General features: G+C 40.8%; 1 protein-coding gene across 1 annotated transcript in view; it reads right to left on the reverse strand.

The window, feature by feature from the left end:
• DOCK1 (dedicator of cytokinesis 1) overlaps nt 1-15,654 on the reverse strand; it is a 1,358,032-nt gene that overhangs the window by 246,328 nt on the left and 1,096,050 nt on the right. The window contains exon 38 of the mRNA XM_086922569.1: nt 13,050-13,169. Coding sequence (XP_086778695.1) covers nt 13,050-13,169 — 120 coding nt within the window. The remainder of the gene's footprint in view (nt 1-13,049; nt 13,170-15,654) is intronic.

Genomic DNA, 15,654 nt, shown 5'->3' on the forward strand with positions numbered 1-15,654 from the left:
GGAATATATATTTTGATCAATGTTATTAGTTGATACTTGTATATCGCAACAATGCTACACCAGGCATCCTAAAGACTAATCAACAAATAACGAACCCAAACAAAATTGTAAACTTTCATTTTAATCAATGCAGATCTCAACATTAAATATGTTAATAAAAGAATACAGAAAAACTGCAATCTAAATCCATACACCCTCACTGTGTAATACCCAAACAGAATCCCATCTACACAGGTCACAATGTTAACAGAGGCATACCTCTAAAAGTATTGGCAAAGCCAATAGGTCTGGCTTAAAACTGAAAATGCAAACCAGGCCTAATAGCTTTCACAGTTTTTTGTGTGATGCATCTGACAGCTGAGTTTAGTGAGACCTATGAGGCTTGATTATAGTCAGTTGCAGCAAATGTTTTTTAGTCTGGCTAGAAAACTAGCCTGTGAGGTATGCAAGAGTGCCTCTGGCAGTGTGATGCCAAGGGTATGCTGCTAGTAGAGCAAGACAGTTGTGGCTATAGCGCAAATTATAATAGAGTGTGACTAGTACTCTACGAGGTGTGAGAATGTTTCCTGTACTGGGTGACTAGTTTGAGGCCTGTGAAAGCAGGTACAATAATTAGAATGTTCTGCTTTTCTTTCATAAGAGCTTCAGCCTTTCTCCTCATGTTTTCAAGAAAGATTATGTTGATATTTAATGACTGATGAGATACAAGCCTTTCTTTTTTAACGGTGCTGCAGCAATCATTCCTAAGGAGAGTCCTCTTCCTCCTCTTGTGAGATTTGACAGGCTGCTTTCCCCGAGATGGCAGTCCAAATATTAGGAGGGACAATAATGACCCATGCTGTTCATACAAAATTTGGGAAACCTTGCCCAGTGAACTCTGGCAAGTCACCTGTTAGGTTATGTGTATTTGTAAAGTGCACTATCACCAGTAAGGGCATGCAGGTGTGCGTGCCTCACCCTACCTATGGTAAGTTGGTTAACTGAAAAGCTAGGTCTTCATCTTCATATGGAATTCAAGAAAAGAGTAGGTGGTTCTGATGTAGAGTGAGAGGTTGCTCCACAATTTAGGAGCGATGTAAGAGAACACCTGTTCTGGTCTGGTTCTGTGTGTGTGGGATGTGTGAGAGTAGGGTTTCTGAGGAGAGGAGATTTCTGGTTGGCTGTTGGAAGGATATGTGACTGTTCCGGTGGGGCTGAAGTTAGTAGTGCCTTGATGTGTGTAAGGCATTTGAATTCAGCGCATTACTGAATTGGGAGCCAGTTTAGTTCCCTGAAGTGTGGTAGGTTGAGAAGTTTGGCTGCTGGGATCTGGTTAGTTTGAAGTGTTCTAGTGAGTTGGTTGGTGATGCCAGTGCAGAAGGTGTTCTCATAGTCCGATTTCCTGGTGGCTAGAGCGTGAAAGACAGTTTTTCTAGTAATGACCATTCGTAAACCTTCCTCATCATTTTCAGGGTGTAGAAGCAGGATGCAGTGATGGTGTTTACTTGTGTGATCATGGCCGGTTTCCGGTCGATGATTATTCAGAGGTCCTCGTGTGCATTCTGGGTGTGGGTTTGAGTAAGTCCACCAGAAAAAAGTCCCATGGTGAGGTGTTCTTGAGGAAAATCACTATTACCATCTTGTTGGTGTTGAGCTTGAGACAGTTGGCTTTCAGCCAGTTAGTGACTTGAGTCATGCAGGCGGTGAACTTGTTTCTTGAGTTGGGGGTCTTGTCTGAGAGGTAAAGTATGAATTGTGTGCTATTTATATAGGAGAGGATGTTGTTGATGTTGTGTCTGTGGATGACGCTGGCCATGTATAAATTGAAAAGGGTGGGGCTGAGCGATGGACCTTGAGGTGCTCCGCAGATGAGTTTGCGTACTTCCGAGGAGTAAGCTGCCAGGCTTACAGCTTGTGTTCCATCCGTTAAGGAGCAGATCCAGTGGAAAGTGGGTTTTTGGATGCCAATCTCGTGTAGGCACCTGATCACACACATCAACCCCACTGCATGCATGGATGAGCCCTAAATCAAGTAGTCGCATTTACTGATGTGACCAAACATCAGGGAACAGAGTCTCAGCCACTTCCCCCTGACCTTTTAGTATTCGCAGACACCGGTCGTCTGCTCTGGGCTCACACGCAGCTTCACAGCAGTTTCCAGTTAGTGTTTTTCCTGGCTGATGCCAGTCTTTGTACAATAAACATGAAGCCAATCTACTTCTTCAGCCTGTAGAGAGAGAGAGAGTGTGCATGTGCAGCAAAGTGTCAAGAGCAAGTTACATGTGCCTTACAGTGACCTTGAGGTTGGTTCACCACAAAGCAGGATTACTATAATGCACAGTTGTCGAAGAGCACGTAGTTGTGCATGCACTAAAGAGCACAAGATACAGCAGCATACCACAGAATATACACCACCTATTGCTGTTATCACCTACAGAAATTAAATGACAGCACTTTGCAAGAAGCCTGGTAGCAGTAAAACCATACATAATACGATCACTATTAGGGCAAAGAGTACAACACAATGACTCAGCTGCATACATTTGAAAGCAACAGTCATCTCAGGAGAAGGGAATCTACAGCACATCATGTTATTGCATACCAGCCCTGCTGCTGGCATATGTGGCAAGATGTAATACTGCTTAGTTTTCAGCAGTGACTTCCACTGTACCTGTTGGTGCAGGTCATGCAACAGCAGGAGATGACAGTAACCTATGGCCTGATATGAGGTCAACAATATATTGTGTTCAGTTACATCCAGGGCCTGATGCTGCTGATGAATACACAGTTTATTGAGTTACGTTGAAAATGTGCCCTGAGGTTACTTCAAGGTAAAGAGACTAGTAAATGAAGAGGAAACTAAGTCACTGAAATAAGTCACTATTAGATAGAGCAGTTCCCCAACAGAAGTCACGTGCCACATACAGATAGCTACTTGAATAATGGTTGCTTTTTGAACGAGTGTCTGAGAAAAGGCTGCTGGTAAGATTGGTCACTGTGGGTATACTAGTATATCCAACTGGGAGTAAGAACCTTCAAAGAGTGACTCGGTCCTCAGCATTAGAGTGCCTGATATGGGTTGAGAGACGGAAGTGAACTTCCGTACTGGAAGAAGAATCGACAATTTAATATAGCACTCACACTCACTCGTGTTGGACTAACTGGGGTTCTCATACAGGTCTCCCTAAAATATGAGATGGGTTTATGTTGTACAAGTCATCACCGCTTCAGGAATGCCACAGTGCTTCATCAGCTACCTGTATGCAAATATTAAAGAATACATCTCAAGAGCCCTTCTTTGGTGGACCACATTTTTTTTATTCCTGTTCTTACAAGTCTGCCTTTAGTTGTAGACACTGAAGCCAGAATACAGAACCTATGTATATATAACACGCAGCCTTTAAACACCAGCATCAAATCGAATGGGCAGACATTATGAACAGCATGGGCATCTCCATCACCTGCCAAATCACTAGGTTTCATCCTGGATTCCTAATGTGACCTATTACCACATGTCAAAGTTATAACTAAGGATGTTAACTACCAACTGAGGACATTTGAAATATATGATATTTTCCCTCAAGAGCAGATGTGAAGACAGTTCGAGAAATCACAGTAATATCTCTCTCACTGGACTTCCGAAAAACAGTTTGCACACCTCAAAACAGCTGTACACTCTACAGCTCAACTTGCCTCTAGTTCTAGAAAATGTTACAATATTTTGTCAGTCATGGCAAGCTTCAAATGGATACCTCTTGAATCTCATTTTAAATACAAAACACCCTGCTTCACTTTTCAGTGTGCTGCACATAGCCACCCTTGTATATCTCAGAAATAAAATTGGAATCGCAGGAGGAAAAATAACTCTAGAAGAGAATCAGTTCTTTGCTTAGGAATGCACAGGTCATGACCAACTTTTAAATGGTCATTTTTATCTTTTGTATTTAGGATGTTAAAGTGTCTTCCTCGCTTACAGAATGCAGTGATTCTTGAACAATATGAGAAATGCCTCTCTGCCTTATTAGGAGCACAAACTGTTAAGTTAATTACAAACACAGTCTTTCCGTCTCACCACAAGAATAACATGCTATGCATTATCTGATTAATTAACACAGGACTCTACATACAGTTGCATGTATTTCTGTATGATCGCTGCCCGTCATACGTCTTTGCTACATACCTCGACTTTAGCTGAACTATATACTTGCTACCTCTATATGACTATAGGTATTGTTTTACATTACAACATTGTTGGAAAGGGCCACCTTTTAGGTGCTATTTGCTTAGTTTTTGTTCCTTATGCAGCTGAACCCGTTTTTATTAGCCATGAGGACTCTGCACACGTTAGTCCTGCTAACCAGTGGTAAAGTACTTGTTTGCTCCCTGTTAAACATGATAAAATTGGTCTATATCTAATTGCCACATCTCCTTTACTTGTAAGTTCCTAGTAGCAGTAGTACATGTATCCAGCTCCTGTAAATGAAATACTACTAGTGGCCTGCCACAATCATTGTGCCTTCAACTGAGGTAGCACTGTAAAACATGTCTACAGGACTGCCACTGCAGCCTGAGTGGAAAGTTTTAAACTGCAATTTCGACCTGACAAAAGAAAGCTTTTGCGATGAATTCATATAATGTGTGCACACTCTAGCACTCATTTACAGTTTTTTCAGAGTTTGAGAATATCTAGGATTATGACTTTTTAAAGGTACAGTGTTGATTTAGGTCAAGAAAATGTTTGTGAATTAGCCTAAAATACCTAAGGATTAGCGAATAATTTGAGGCAAATGTATCACAGCAGCATCACCAATCCTGTGTTCGGCAGCAGGGCCATCCTAGCCTGTAGGGCAATCAGGCAATTCCCGAGGGGCTGGTCTGACAGGTCAATGTGTGGGCCAATTTTTTGGCTGTTTGTGGGCCTGTTTTATGGTCTTCTGGACCGGTTTCTACAATTGATTTCTCTGATATTAAAACAGACATTGCCTGCAGTAAGCTCAACTTAATTCAATTCAAATATTTATTAAGATTTGGAACTCAGATGAGGTCCACATAAAATACATACAAATTAATACAAGAAAATGTAAATATAGCAGCACTCATTCCACAAACAGTAAACAGAATAAAATGGCAAGATGTATCCTGAAGAGAACAAAAGTGTACGGGGGCAATAAATATCAACAATTTAAAATACAAGATAAAAATGTAGAATTCCTCCTCAGCAGCGTGTTTAATTTTAGCCGCGAACGAAATTTATAAAGCTTATCTTATCCTAACCAGAAAGCAATAGAGTAGCAGCAATACTTGTGTAAACGCAGTCCAGTATCTCACTTTATCTGAGACTTTAAGCTAGCAGCGGAACGGAAGGTAGAAAAAGAACACAGCATCTCCCTCTTGTGCAAACAGTCGCAGAAAACAGGGTTAAAATATACACATGAACTCCTTAAAATAATTAAAAAGTTTTAAACACATTGCTTCATTTTTTAGACAAAATAGAAAATCGTGTGCTGAAGTTACATTTTTGACGCCCTTTTGTAAGAACATTGGTCGTAACCAACTGTGGCGGCTCGAGGTCAATGCGGGACTTGCAAACAAGACATGATCCAAGGTCTGAACACTCAGATTGCAAAGGTTACAGATTTTTCCATTACTCAGATTTGGGGACCAGTGTGCAGTGAGATCGTTTAAAGGAAGATTCATGTGACATAGTGTGAGAAGTCTTCGGGATCCATGCTGTAAATTCCAATATACATATTTTTGGGAAGTTTTTGGTGTGTTTGTCCTTGCAATTAACTCAAGTCTCTTTTTGGAATTACAGAATTCATTGTCTCTATTAAAACTAATCTTACCACTAAAGGTTTTTAAGAAAGATTTAAATTCTGAAGGAAGAAGAGTACTCAAATAGGCCCACATGCATCAAGCATTTTTGTAGTCGCAAACGGTGCGATTTCTTAAAATCGGCCGTTTGCGAATGCAAAAGTGCTTTTTGGGATGCATGAAGCAATTTTAGAATTCGTAACATGTTTGCGAGTTCTAAAATTGCGGGTGCTTTTAAGAAGTCGCAGATGTGCGATTTCTTAAAAGCAATGCATCATTATTTTAAAAAGTGAAAATTCGCAAATAGGGTGCCAAATTTACCGAGTGGTTGAACCACTCGGTAAATTTGGAAAAAGTGTTTAAAATGTTGAAAATGCTTTTTTTTCTCAACATTCATGTTACGGACACACATGTCCTTAGGACATGTGTGTGTGCAACATGATGCGAAAAATACATTTCAGGGGTGCATGGGGGGGGTCCTTTGGACCCCCCCCTGCACCCATGAAATTTTCTAAGTGCCACTCGCAATTTGCATTGACTCCTATGGGCCTTTTGGCCCATAGGAATCAATGGGAATTGCGGAAATTAACTTAAGAATTCGGTATTTCTTTGGGATTCGGTAAAAATTGCGATTTTTACCGAATCACAAGGAAATACCGAAAAAAATGATGCATAGCATTTTGCACTTCTTAATTTGCGATTCCTTATTTTTCGCAAATTAGGAAGTGCAAAATGTCACAATGATGCATGTGGGCCTAAATCTTCTTGTATAGAGAAGGTTTTTTGTGCAAATAAAAAATCATGATAAAAGGAATAATTAGTTGCCCGAACACCAAAAACTTTTTGACACATGATCCCTCTTAATGAGTCTCGCTCTGAATTTTTCAACTGGTATCTCCAACGTAAAACCCTAGCTAAACCTTGAATGTAGGAACGTATTAAGCCAAATTCCAGCCTAATACCAGCCGATGGAACTAAAGTACTAAAATTACACAATTTGCGTAATATCCGACCTTCGATTCTGTCCAAAAAATTCCAATCTTTGACGGGGATGGATTCAATGGCATAAAGCAGCGTTGATGGCATTTTTACTTTAAAAACCATTAATACATGTAAGAAATGCCTTCTACCCATAGCATTATAAAAAATACGCAAACCATTGGCGTGTAAGCTCAAATCCACAATCTACCTTGCAAAACCCTTATTCAGCGCCAGTCGCGGCTGGTACATGTAAAAGCGGTGAGGCGGGGCAGGGTGGGGGGTGGGGAAGTAGACATACTACAGAATAAGTTAAATTAAATTTAAATAAAACCCCTTTCTTTGTGCTCAGTCGGCGATGCGGGGAGCGCAAGTTAACTGGATTTTTTTTTTTTTATTTAATTTAACTTATCCCTTCGTATGTCGACGTCATCGACACCCACCCCACCCCACCGCTCTTACCTGTGCCGGCTGCCACGTGTCTTTACAAGTTTTAAAACTGTCCCAATATGCAAACATAGCCATCTTACTGGGCCTATTTACGGTCCAAGTTCGACCCTGTCGGCCGGTGTTCATAAACTGCAAAACTTAACACTAGCAGAAAGTCTTTAGGAAACGATGTGGATGCATCTGTAAACCATGATTTATTTTGTCTCGGCTCTTTGATTCTGCTTTTTGGAGTCTGTAAATTCATTAGTGCAACGCCGGGCGAAGTAACCCATGATCTTCAAACTATGTATGAATTTTCTAAATAATGTGTATCCATAAAGCCATGCACAGAATGTCCAGGTAGTACAAAAATTCTTCAATATGTGGGCTATTCATCAAAGAATAATAAAGCCTAACCCAAACGTCATCGGTGCCATACAAAGTGGAAGTGATAAATTGAAATTATTTTTTCTGTGAATGGTAGAAAACATTAACAGAATCAGATAATGGTCTCGCAGTTCCTTCACATGGGTGTTTCTAGTGAATTTGAAAGCGATATTCTATCTCTTTATTAGTTTTCACGCCTTATGTTCGCCTACAGAAAAGAAAACTACTCTTATTAAACAGCTGAAGGAAAAATTTCAAAAGAAATAAATCCATACAATGAAACTCCAAGGCACAGCATCTTCATGAAAGCAAATCATAGGAACGCATTTCCAGGTTTCATTTAGCACCTGACAATATGTTAATGAAACTGGGAAAAACTGTTTAGGGTTCACAGGCATTTGGAAAATATTGCATATTTCAGCTTTAATAAATGCTCATTTGTCGGTGTACAACGGTATGCAAATCAGTAGCTGTAATGTTGTGAAACTATATTCTCCTTATCCTGTTTATTTACAGCACTAAACATGATTAGAAATAGTACGACTTTTTCAAATGCAGCTGGTTAGAAACTAGTTTTAATAAGTATCGTTCACGCTTTGCAAATGCCCACCTACAGCGTGCTTCTAGACCACATAAGTGTCTCATCTTTTTCTTTATCTAAACCTCCCATTGGCCTACGTTTTCTAGTGAAGGACTTCTTATATTCGTTCCTCATCTTGACACCAATCAGCTTTCGGCTTTTTTTTTCTTCAGAAAAGTCCTTGGATTAAGGTCTTTATTAAAATTACTTGGCCTCAGCAAAGCACAATAAGATCAGACAATTCCAGCTGCCTCAGAGGAGTTTACACTACAATGACAAACCTGAATACAAAGCTTTTTACTGGGAGAGCTGAAAGGGGATGAGATGATTGCTTCTGTTTTCAGTCTGCTTTGGCTTTTTATTAATGCTGAAAGGGAATACATTAAAAAACCGCAGGAAAAAAAAATCAAGAAAACAGATTGCAATATAACAAGGTAAGGGACACCTAATCTCAGAAGACAAATCAGGAAAGGAAAATAGGAGTGAATGTTGTTTTTATTGAGCATTACCTCCTGTGTTTAACGCGCCTTTACTAGGGGCTGGCCTTGGACAGAATGTTATGGATAGAAAATCCTGTATTGGTAGCAGGGACCTCACCCTTTCCTGAATACACTGTACCTCACGTTCTGTTTTGTATCACAACATATTAATTCGTATCACTGGTCTTAATTTCATTATTGGTCACATAAATATGTATGTTTAAAGCCATGATTGTATCCAGAAGGTTAAGAGGGAACATGCATTATTAGCTGTCTGTACAGGTCCCCGCTCATGCTTCTTTTCATACGGAACTTACTTGAAGAGTCACTTGTACTGAGGTATGAAATGGACTAACTCACTTTTCTTTTGGGGGGGGGCGTCAGTAATCTAGTTCTGAGCAAATATGCAGAGCCAAAGGAGCAATGAAGTTCAGCTGCATGGCCACTTAAAAAAACAGCACTTCATTTAGGCTTCAATAAGAGCTGCCCATTATTTTGGGAGACAATAACACTGACAGTACTACTGGCTGCAGTAATTATCATGTGCCTTATTGCCTCATTATTCAGGACACAGCCAAATAATGTGGGAAGTATGGTGAGGTGGGCTTCTTACAAGGCCTCGGTCCACATCTTATCTGCAGTGTGGACAGTGATAAAGGTAAATTCAGGTAAATTCTTGGAAATGTATAGTGTTAGAAATTGGGTTGTTGGTTGACTGGGGTGTGAGCCTTGGTCAAGCAGCCGCCACAATCCTAGTCCGGGTAAGGCACAAGCAAACCCAAACCCTAAATTAGCTGGTGCTCACCTTCTGGTACCTGGGCACACAGCAGTCAGACTTAACTTTGAGGTAATGTCTAAAGCATTTATTCAACACTTCAAACAGTAAAACTGTGAAAATACCACACAAAAAGATCCCACACCAGGTTAGAAAAACACCAGGTTAGAAAAATAGAGCTTAATTTAATAAATAAAACAAGACCAAAACAACCAAATCCAATTAGTAGAACTGGAGATACTGAATTTTAAAGCTTTTAGAGTAAATAGCACAAAAAGGAGTAGAGCGCCAGTTTCGGATATATGGTAGCGCAGGACCAGGAAAAAGTACCAAGCTCAGGCCGATCACGATGGAGAAATGGTCCAGCTATAGGGACCCAGTTAGGCCCAGTAAACAGAGTACCTTAAATCCTGGGTTGCAGAGCACTGGGTGCATCCGCAATGAAGTTGTGTTGTGTTCTGAGATGCGGCGAGGCTACGGTTCGAGGTCCTGTTGAGTAGGCGTTGAGGATCCTGTCGATGGGGCTAGCGATGCAAAGTCCGGCATCAGGGTGTGGTGTGCAGCCGGTTCCAAAGAGCTGCAAGGCTACAATGCAGAGTCTTGGGCCATTGTCAGGGCTGCCATCGACGAGAGATGTAAGGGCCTGAGCCAGGAATTCGTTGCACAGCAGCAGTTCCGATGTGGCGACAGGCTGCAACGCGATGCAGGTTTTATGCAGCTGTTATCATCCAAGCAGTGAGGGATGCATCAGTTCTGCTTGGTTTTTGCTGCGCAGCAGAGGTGATGCGTTGGTTCCGCTGGATCCACATAGGCTGGCAGAGCACCTTAGACCCCTGTCCAAGGGTTGAGGACTGGGATAGCACCACTTGGCAGGGAAGACTCCAAGATGGCAAAGTCCAGGTGCAGATGCAAGGTTGTTGGAAGCCTGTTATGTCCCTGAGGCTTCAGACCAGGAGGCCAGCCAACTAACCCTCACACTGGGTTCAAGTAATACAGGTCCAGTCCTTCTCACTCAGACAAGAGGGCAGCAGGTAAGCACATCAAAGCATGAGTCCAGCAGAGTACTGTCCATCAGAGTGGCAGTCCATCAGCACAGCAGTTCTTCCTGGCAGAGTATTCACAGGCCGAGAAGTGTTCTGAATTGATGGTGTCTGAGGTCCTTATTTTATACACAGTTGTGCCTTTGAAGTGGGGATAATCTTCTAGAGGAATGTCTTTGAAGTGCACTGATGCCCCACCTTCTCTGCCCTGGCTCAAGAATAACTACAGGAGGTATGCAGCCTGTGTGTGGTGACAGGATACAGCGAATTCAGTTGTAAGTGATGCTGGGCCCTGCTCTTCCCTCCCATCCCGCCATGATGGCCCATTCTGTCACACCTAAGCTCCCATTGTGTGTGGATGTCTAGGAGAAATACAGAAAGCCCAACTGCCAACTACACCTAGTCATGTGACCAGAGACAGGTTGCAGGCAGCAAATGCTAATGCAAGAAAAAGCCAACTTTCTAAAAGTGATTAACAACACATTCTGTTCTGTGTAGTAGCACGAAACTTAATTAGCATGGCCACAGATTTATTTTGTTACATTTTCACAAACGTTTGTCAATTACATTCACATTCAACATGTCATAAACTTAGGGTCCTAAAATAAAATGTTCAACTGCTATAGCTGCTTTGCAAGGCCAACACAATAACAACGGCTCGAATATGCTGAACCCACATTGAAGTCCCCTCTTGCAGACAAATTACACATTGTCAAAACCTGGATAATTGAGAACAAATCGTGCATGGCAGTGAGAGTGACACACGCGAACTGTAAAAGGCAAGAGCACTACTCTGACAAGCTTAATCTTGAACCAAGCTCCTCATCAAAAGGAAACTGAAGATACTAGTGCATCTCTAAACACAAAAACTAAAATAATGATACCCAGTTCATGGTCCTCAAGAGAACCCAGAAATGGTTGGGTTTTAAACACCTCAACACTTTCAATCTTAGAAAGTTGGCAAAAATCTATGGAACAAAGGGAACCTGATGATAATATAAAGTAAAGCCAGGTCCCTTTTTTAAAGTACATACAAAAGCAGTTTCTCCAACCTCTAGTCGTTTTGAGGAGGAGTATAGAGAAAAATAAAAACATTACTCCTTGAGCATTTGAATCAAGAATGCTAATATTGTTATTACTTATGTCGTTCTTTAATCAAAAAGAACCATTAGCATGTACATTATTATGATTTAAAGGTATGATTTGAATGCTTGGTATTGCTTATATAAGCATTTGTATTGTTATTATTGTGGCCTTGCGAGGCAGCTACCCGAGTTTCACAATTGGTTTTGGATTCCAAAGTTTAAGACATGTTGAAATTGAATGTAATTGACATACATTTGTGAACATTTTAAGAAAGTAAATCTGTGGCCATGCTAATTAGGTTTTGTGCCCACTACATAGAATCAAATTCCCTACTGTAGGAATACATTTTTCATCAACAATGTCCACCAGAGACGTCGCTCATGACACTACACATCTCATCACCAATGCCATCAAAAACGACTTAACTAAAGTCCAAAATAATTGACATTTACCACACCTCTTCGAGGCCAGAAGACACTGCTAGGACACTGGAATATTCCAAGCATGTTCACCATTTAAGGCACCATTGAAATCGATGAGGAAATGCACTGCTAGTGACTAACTGCTTTATTACCTCTGTACACAGATGAAGGCAGTGCTACAACAACTACAAAGTAATGTTAGTAAGGATTAAAGTTAGGATCTTAGTAATGCAGAGCACCTCTTTGCTTTTCCAGGAGTCGCATTGTTAAAGCAATGTACATTTAATTATTTTAAACATCCGTGTAGTTAACTGAAGTGGGTCACTTCAGATGACACTGTAATTAAATGTGGGCTAAGTAGCTCTTTTTGTCACATTCATCTACCTGAAGAGCACTCTCGTTGTTAATACTGATAAAGATTCAATCGCCATGGGACTTTTCTTGGATTTGATTCAATGTACTATTTTCAGAGGCTCTTTGAACTTAAAAATAAATTATAAGTTCTAATTCGTTTCTTCAAAATAAGGATTAGAACATTCATAAATACAACTTCTGGCTGCATGGCAGTAAACATCCAACCTCTTTACAATTAGGCGCTGATTATGAGTGCCCCGGAGGAGTACTTGGTATTTGTCACACCTGGTGCAATCAATAGCATCTTTTTCAAGTGTTTTCCATTTAATGGGGAATAACATGCAGATGTTGGTGCATAACGCACCACAGTCCATATGCTAAGGTAATTTACTGGACCATATTCCCCGTTAAATTCCGGCTGGTTTGACCTGCTGAAAAGTATCCCGGGACAGCTGCACACGCCAGCGGTTGCAGAGGGCAGCATTTTCTTACCCATTCATAATCAGGGCTAAAATACAGATACCTACTAATGAGAATGGGCAGTCACAAACTTACATCCCATTACCAAACCTGCAAAGATTTTACCATTGTTAGACAATTGACTTGTGAAACAAAATATCTCAAATGACAATGTATAACAAGTCTAAAAGTAACTGAACTTCATAAGATGAAATACATGTTTACAATATGGTGGGCAAAGAAATACAGCTCTGCAATTTTGTTTACCTTGCCCTTGTCAAAGTAATGAATAATTTCCTGAAACAACTGTTCCTTGAGTTGTCCTTGTGTATTGGCCAAATATCCATCCCTCTGAGTAAGATGTGCTGCACAAGCTTCTTCTGACCACTAAACAAAAAGGAAATGAGAGCAAAACATTTTAGTATAACACATTTATGACTGAAAGATAAGCAAAGGAGTGCTCTCCATATTCTATACTTCAGAACATGCATCCAGTGAAAATACAACCAAACTCTGTGTACACAGTGTAAAACGTGTAGATTGTATTGCGGATGCTTATGGTCTCCCTATACGTAGTGGGCTAATGGCCCCAAGTCATGTTTCAGTTACAGACTTGAACGCAACTAAAACTTGTGTTAGAAGAGGAATGGAAGGTTCCTTGCAGAATCTTTGCAATTTCTGGGACCAAGAGATTTTCAGTCCTTCTCTGAAATGCATATTCTTAGGGTCTAACCTCACTCTTGAACTCCCAACATTTTCCTCTTTGTTTCAGCTGTCTGTCAATTCTTCAGATAATGGCATTTGATGTTGCCAAGGGCATATCGATTTGGGAGCATATCCAGGGGCAGTTGTTTTTTTTAAGTTTCCGGTATCTTTGCATTAGTATGCCTCCCAGCTTGCCTTCCCTGGGAGCCAATATAGACCTTTTAGAGTTAATTTGATGTGTTCACAGCATCACGCATCATTTGCCTGCCTGATATTAGAGGCTACACAACCTGTCAATGGGCATTTTGGCAGCCTGGTGTAAACAATGTTACAGACCTCATACTGTGCCATAACCAAAGCTCTTTTTTATATGACCTGGGGGGAAGGGCAGAGAAGCGGGAAGATTATCTTGAGAAAGAAGATAAGTAGATGAATGTGCTTGAGCTCTGTTTTGAGTTCGAGAATGAAAGACATTTCTGAATCTAGAATGACTCCCAGGTTCTGTACTGTTCATGTGCTACATGGTGGCATTAGAAAGCTGGAAGGCCATTTAGAAGGTTGCCAGTTAGGTTCTTTTTACCGAATATAAGGACTGTGGGTTTTGCTCGATTCAAACATAGGAGGATCTATTATTCAATAGAAAAAGTGATCCAAAATGTTTTAAAGCATGGTTGACACATTTTTCAACTGGAAGTTCATTTGTATTTTAATGTTCACCTTGTACCATTCAAGGAGATGTGCTAGAAGGCACACAGACATTTATGAGGAGCCAGGCTAGGGATGGGGTACCCTGATTGTCCAATAACCCAAGCATTCATTGTCTGTGGTTCGAACAGAAGAATCATATTCCTTCTAAGGTGGATCCCTTTGTGAGGATAGCCAGGCCAATTCCAACCCCCCTGGTTGGTATGAAACCAAACTAATAAACTTACAGGATGTAGTTTAATTTTAGATGCTCTTGCATCTGCTTTGTGACCTCCCTTTCGATTATCTTGCTGGGGTTGGGCAAGTCAAAATTTGGCCAACAGAAAGATAAGATTTTGGATCAACAGAAAGTTTCTTCAAGAGAGGCACGAGCGAGGGATTTCTCCATGTAACATGAATGTGAGTTCTGATTCAAGCGAAAGGAGATATTCTTTCACGCATGCTTTACTAGATGGTGGGATGTGGTTACCTTTATTCCAGACCTGCCAGTTCCTCATGGTTGTTCCAAGAAAGGAGTTAATCAAGTGGTGGAGGTAAAACAATGGAAAGGTAAAGGAAGAGTTCTAAGTTTCTGTAATTTTTGTGCTAACAGGTAATACCACCGAAGATCTTTGCAATGTCAGCTTGTCACACTCGAGGTATTTTAAGTGCATTTGGATTGTTTATCAACTGGTAGATACTGAAAATCTTCCTCATTTAGTTTGAGGCTCTGCCATGCTTCCAGCCATTGAGGCCATTTTTTCTCTCTCCTAACAGCTTTTGGGTACTTCTTTTTATGACTTTTACATTGAAACGTATCCTAATCCACCAGTGATTTTCTCCACTAGTTATTGTAGAATCTGACAGAAACACAAAGTATTGTCTGGCTATTGCATGGGGTGAGCATCGGCGTCGATTCATCAAAAGGTCAGGGGTAGCGAAAGTGACATCACAGGTCATCTGTTTGTTAACTGTCAAACTTTTTTTATTCTCTGTCACGTCTTTCTCACCTGTTCCTGACTTTTTCTCACGCCACCTTTCTATCTTGAATGTGTCTTTCTCACTGATCTCCTAATATTACGTCTTCCCCTCGCTCACTTCACTTTATCACTTGTTCTGTCTCTTTTTTCACACTATTTCACCTTTCTACCACCTCTCCTAATTTCTTAGCTGTCCTTTCTCACCTGTCTATGTCACAGTATTATTGGTGTCTCTTTCATCCCTCTTTGTGTCTCTCAAACACACATCTTCCTGTCTTTGTCTTTTGATTTCTCACCCTTCTCTCTGTAGTGTTTTCTCATTTTCGTTATTCTACCCTCATTTCGCCTCTGAGCCTTTTACCGCTCAAACTCCTTCTCTCCCATGGAGTTCTTTCTTACTCCCTCCACAAGCTCAGGGGCAGCAGGAGGAACGGAGACGATCTACGCAGCCGCCACTTGCAATAGTAAATGATTATTTTCTAACTTAGCAACTGTCCTCTGAA

Source organism: Lissotriton vulgaris, chromosome 5, assembly GCF_964263255.1.
Source record: "Lissotriton vulgaris chromosome 5, aLisVul1.2, whole genome shotgun sequence".
Classification (NCBI taxonomy): Eukaryota; Metazoa; Chordata; class Amphibia; order Caudata; family Salamandridae; genus Lissotriton; species Lissotriton vulgaris.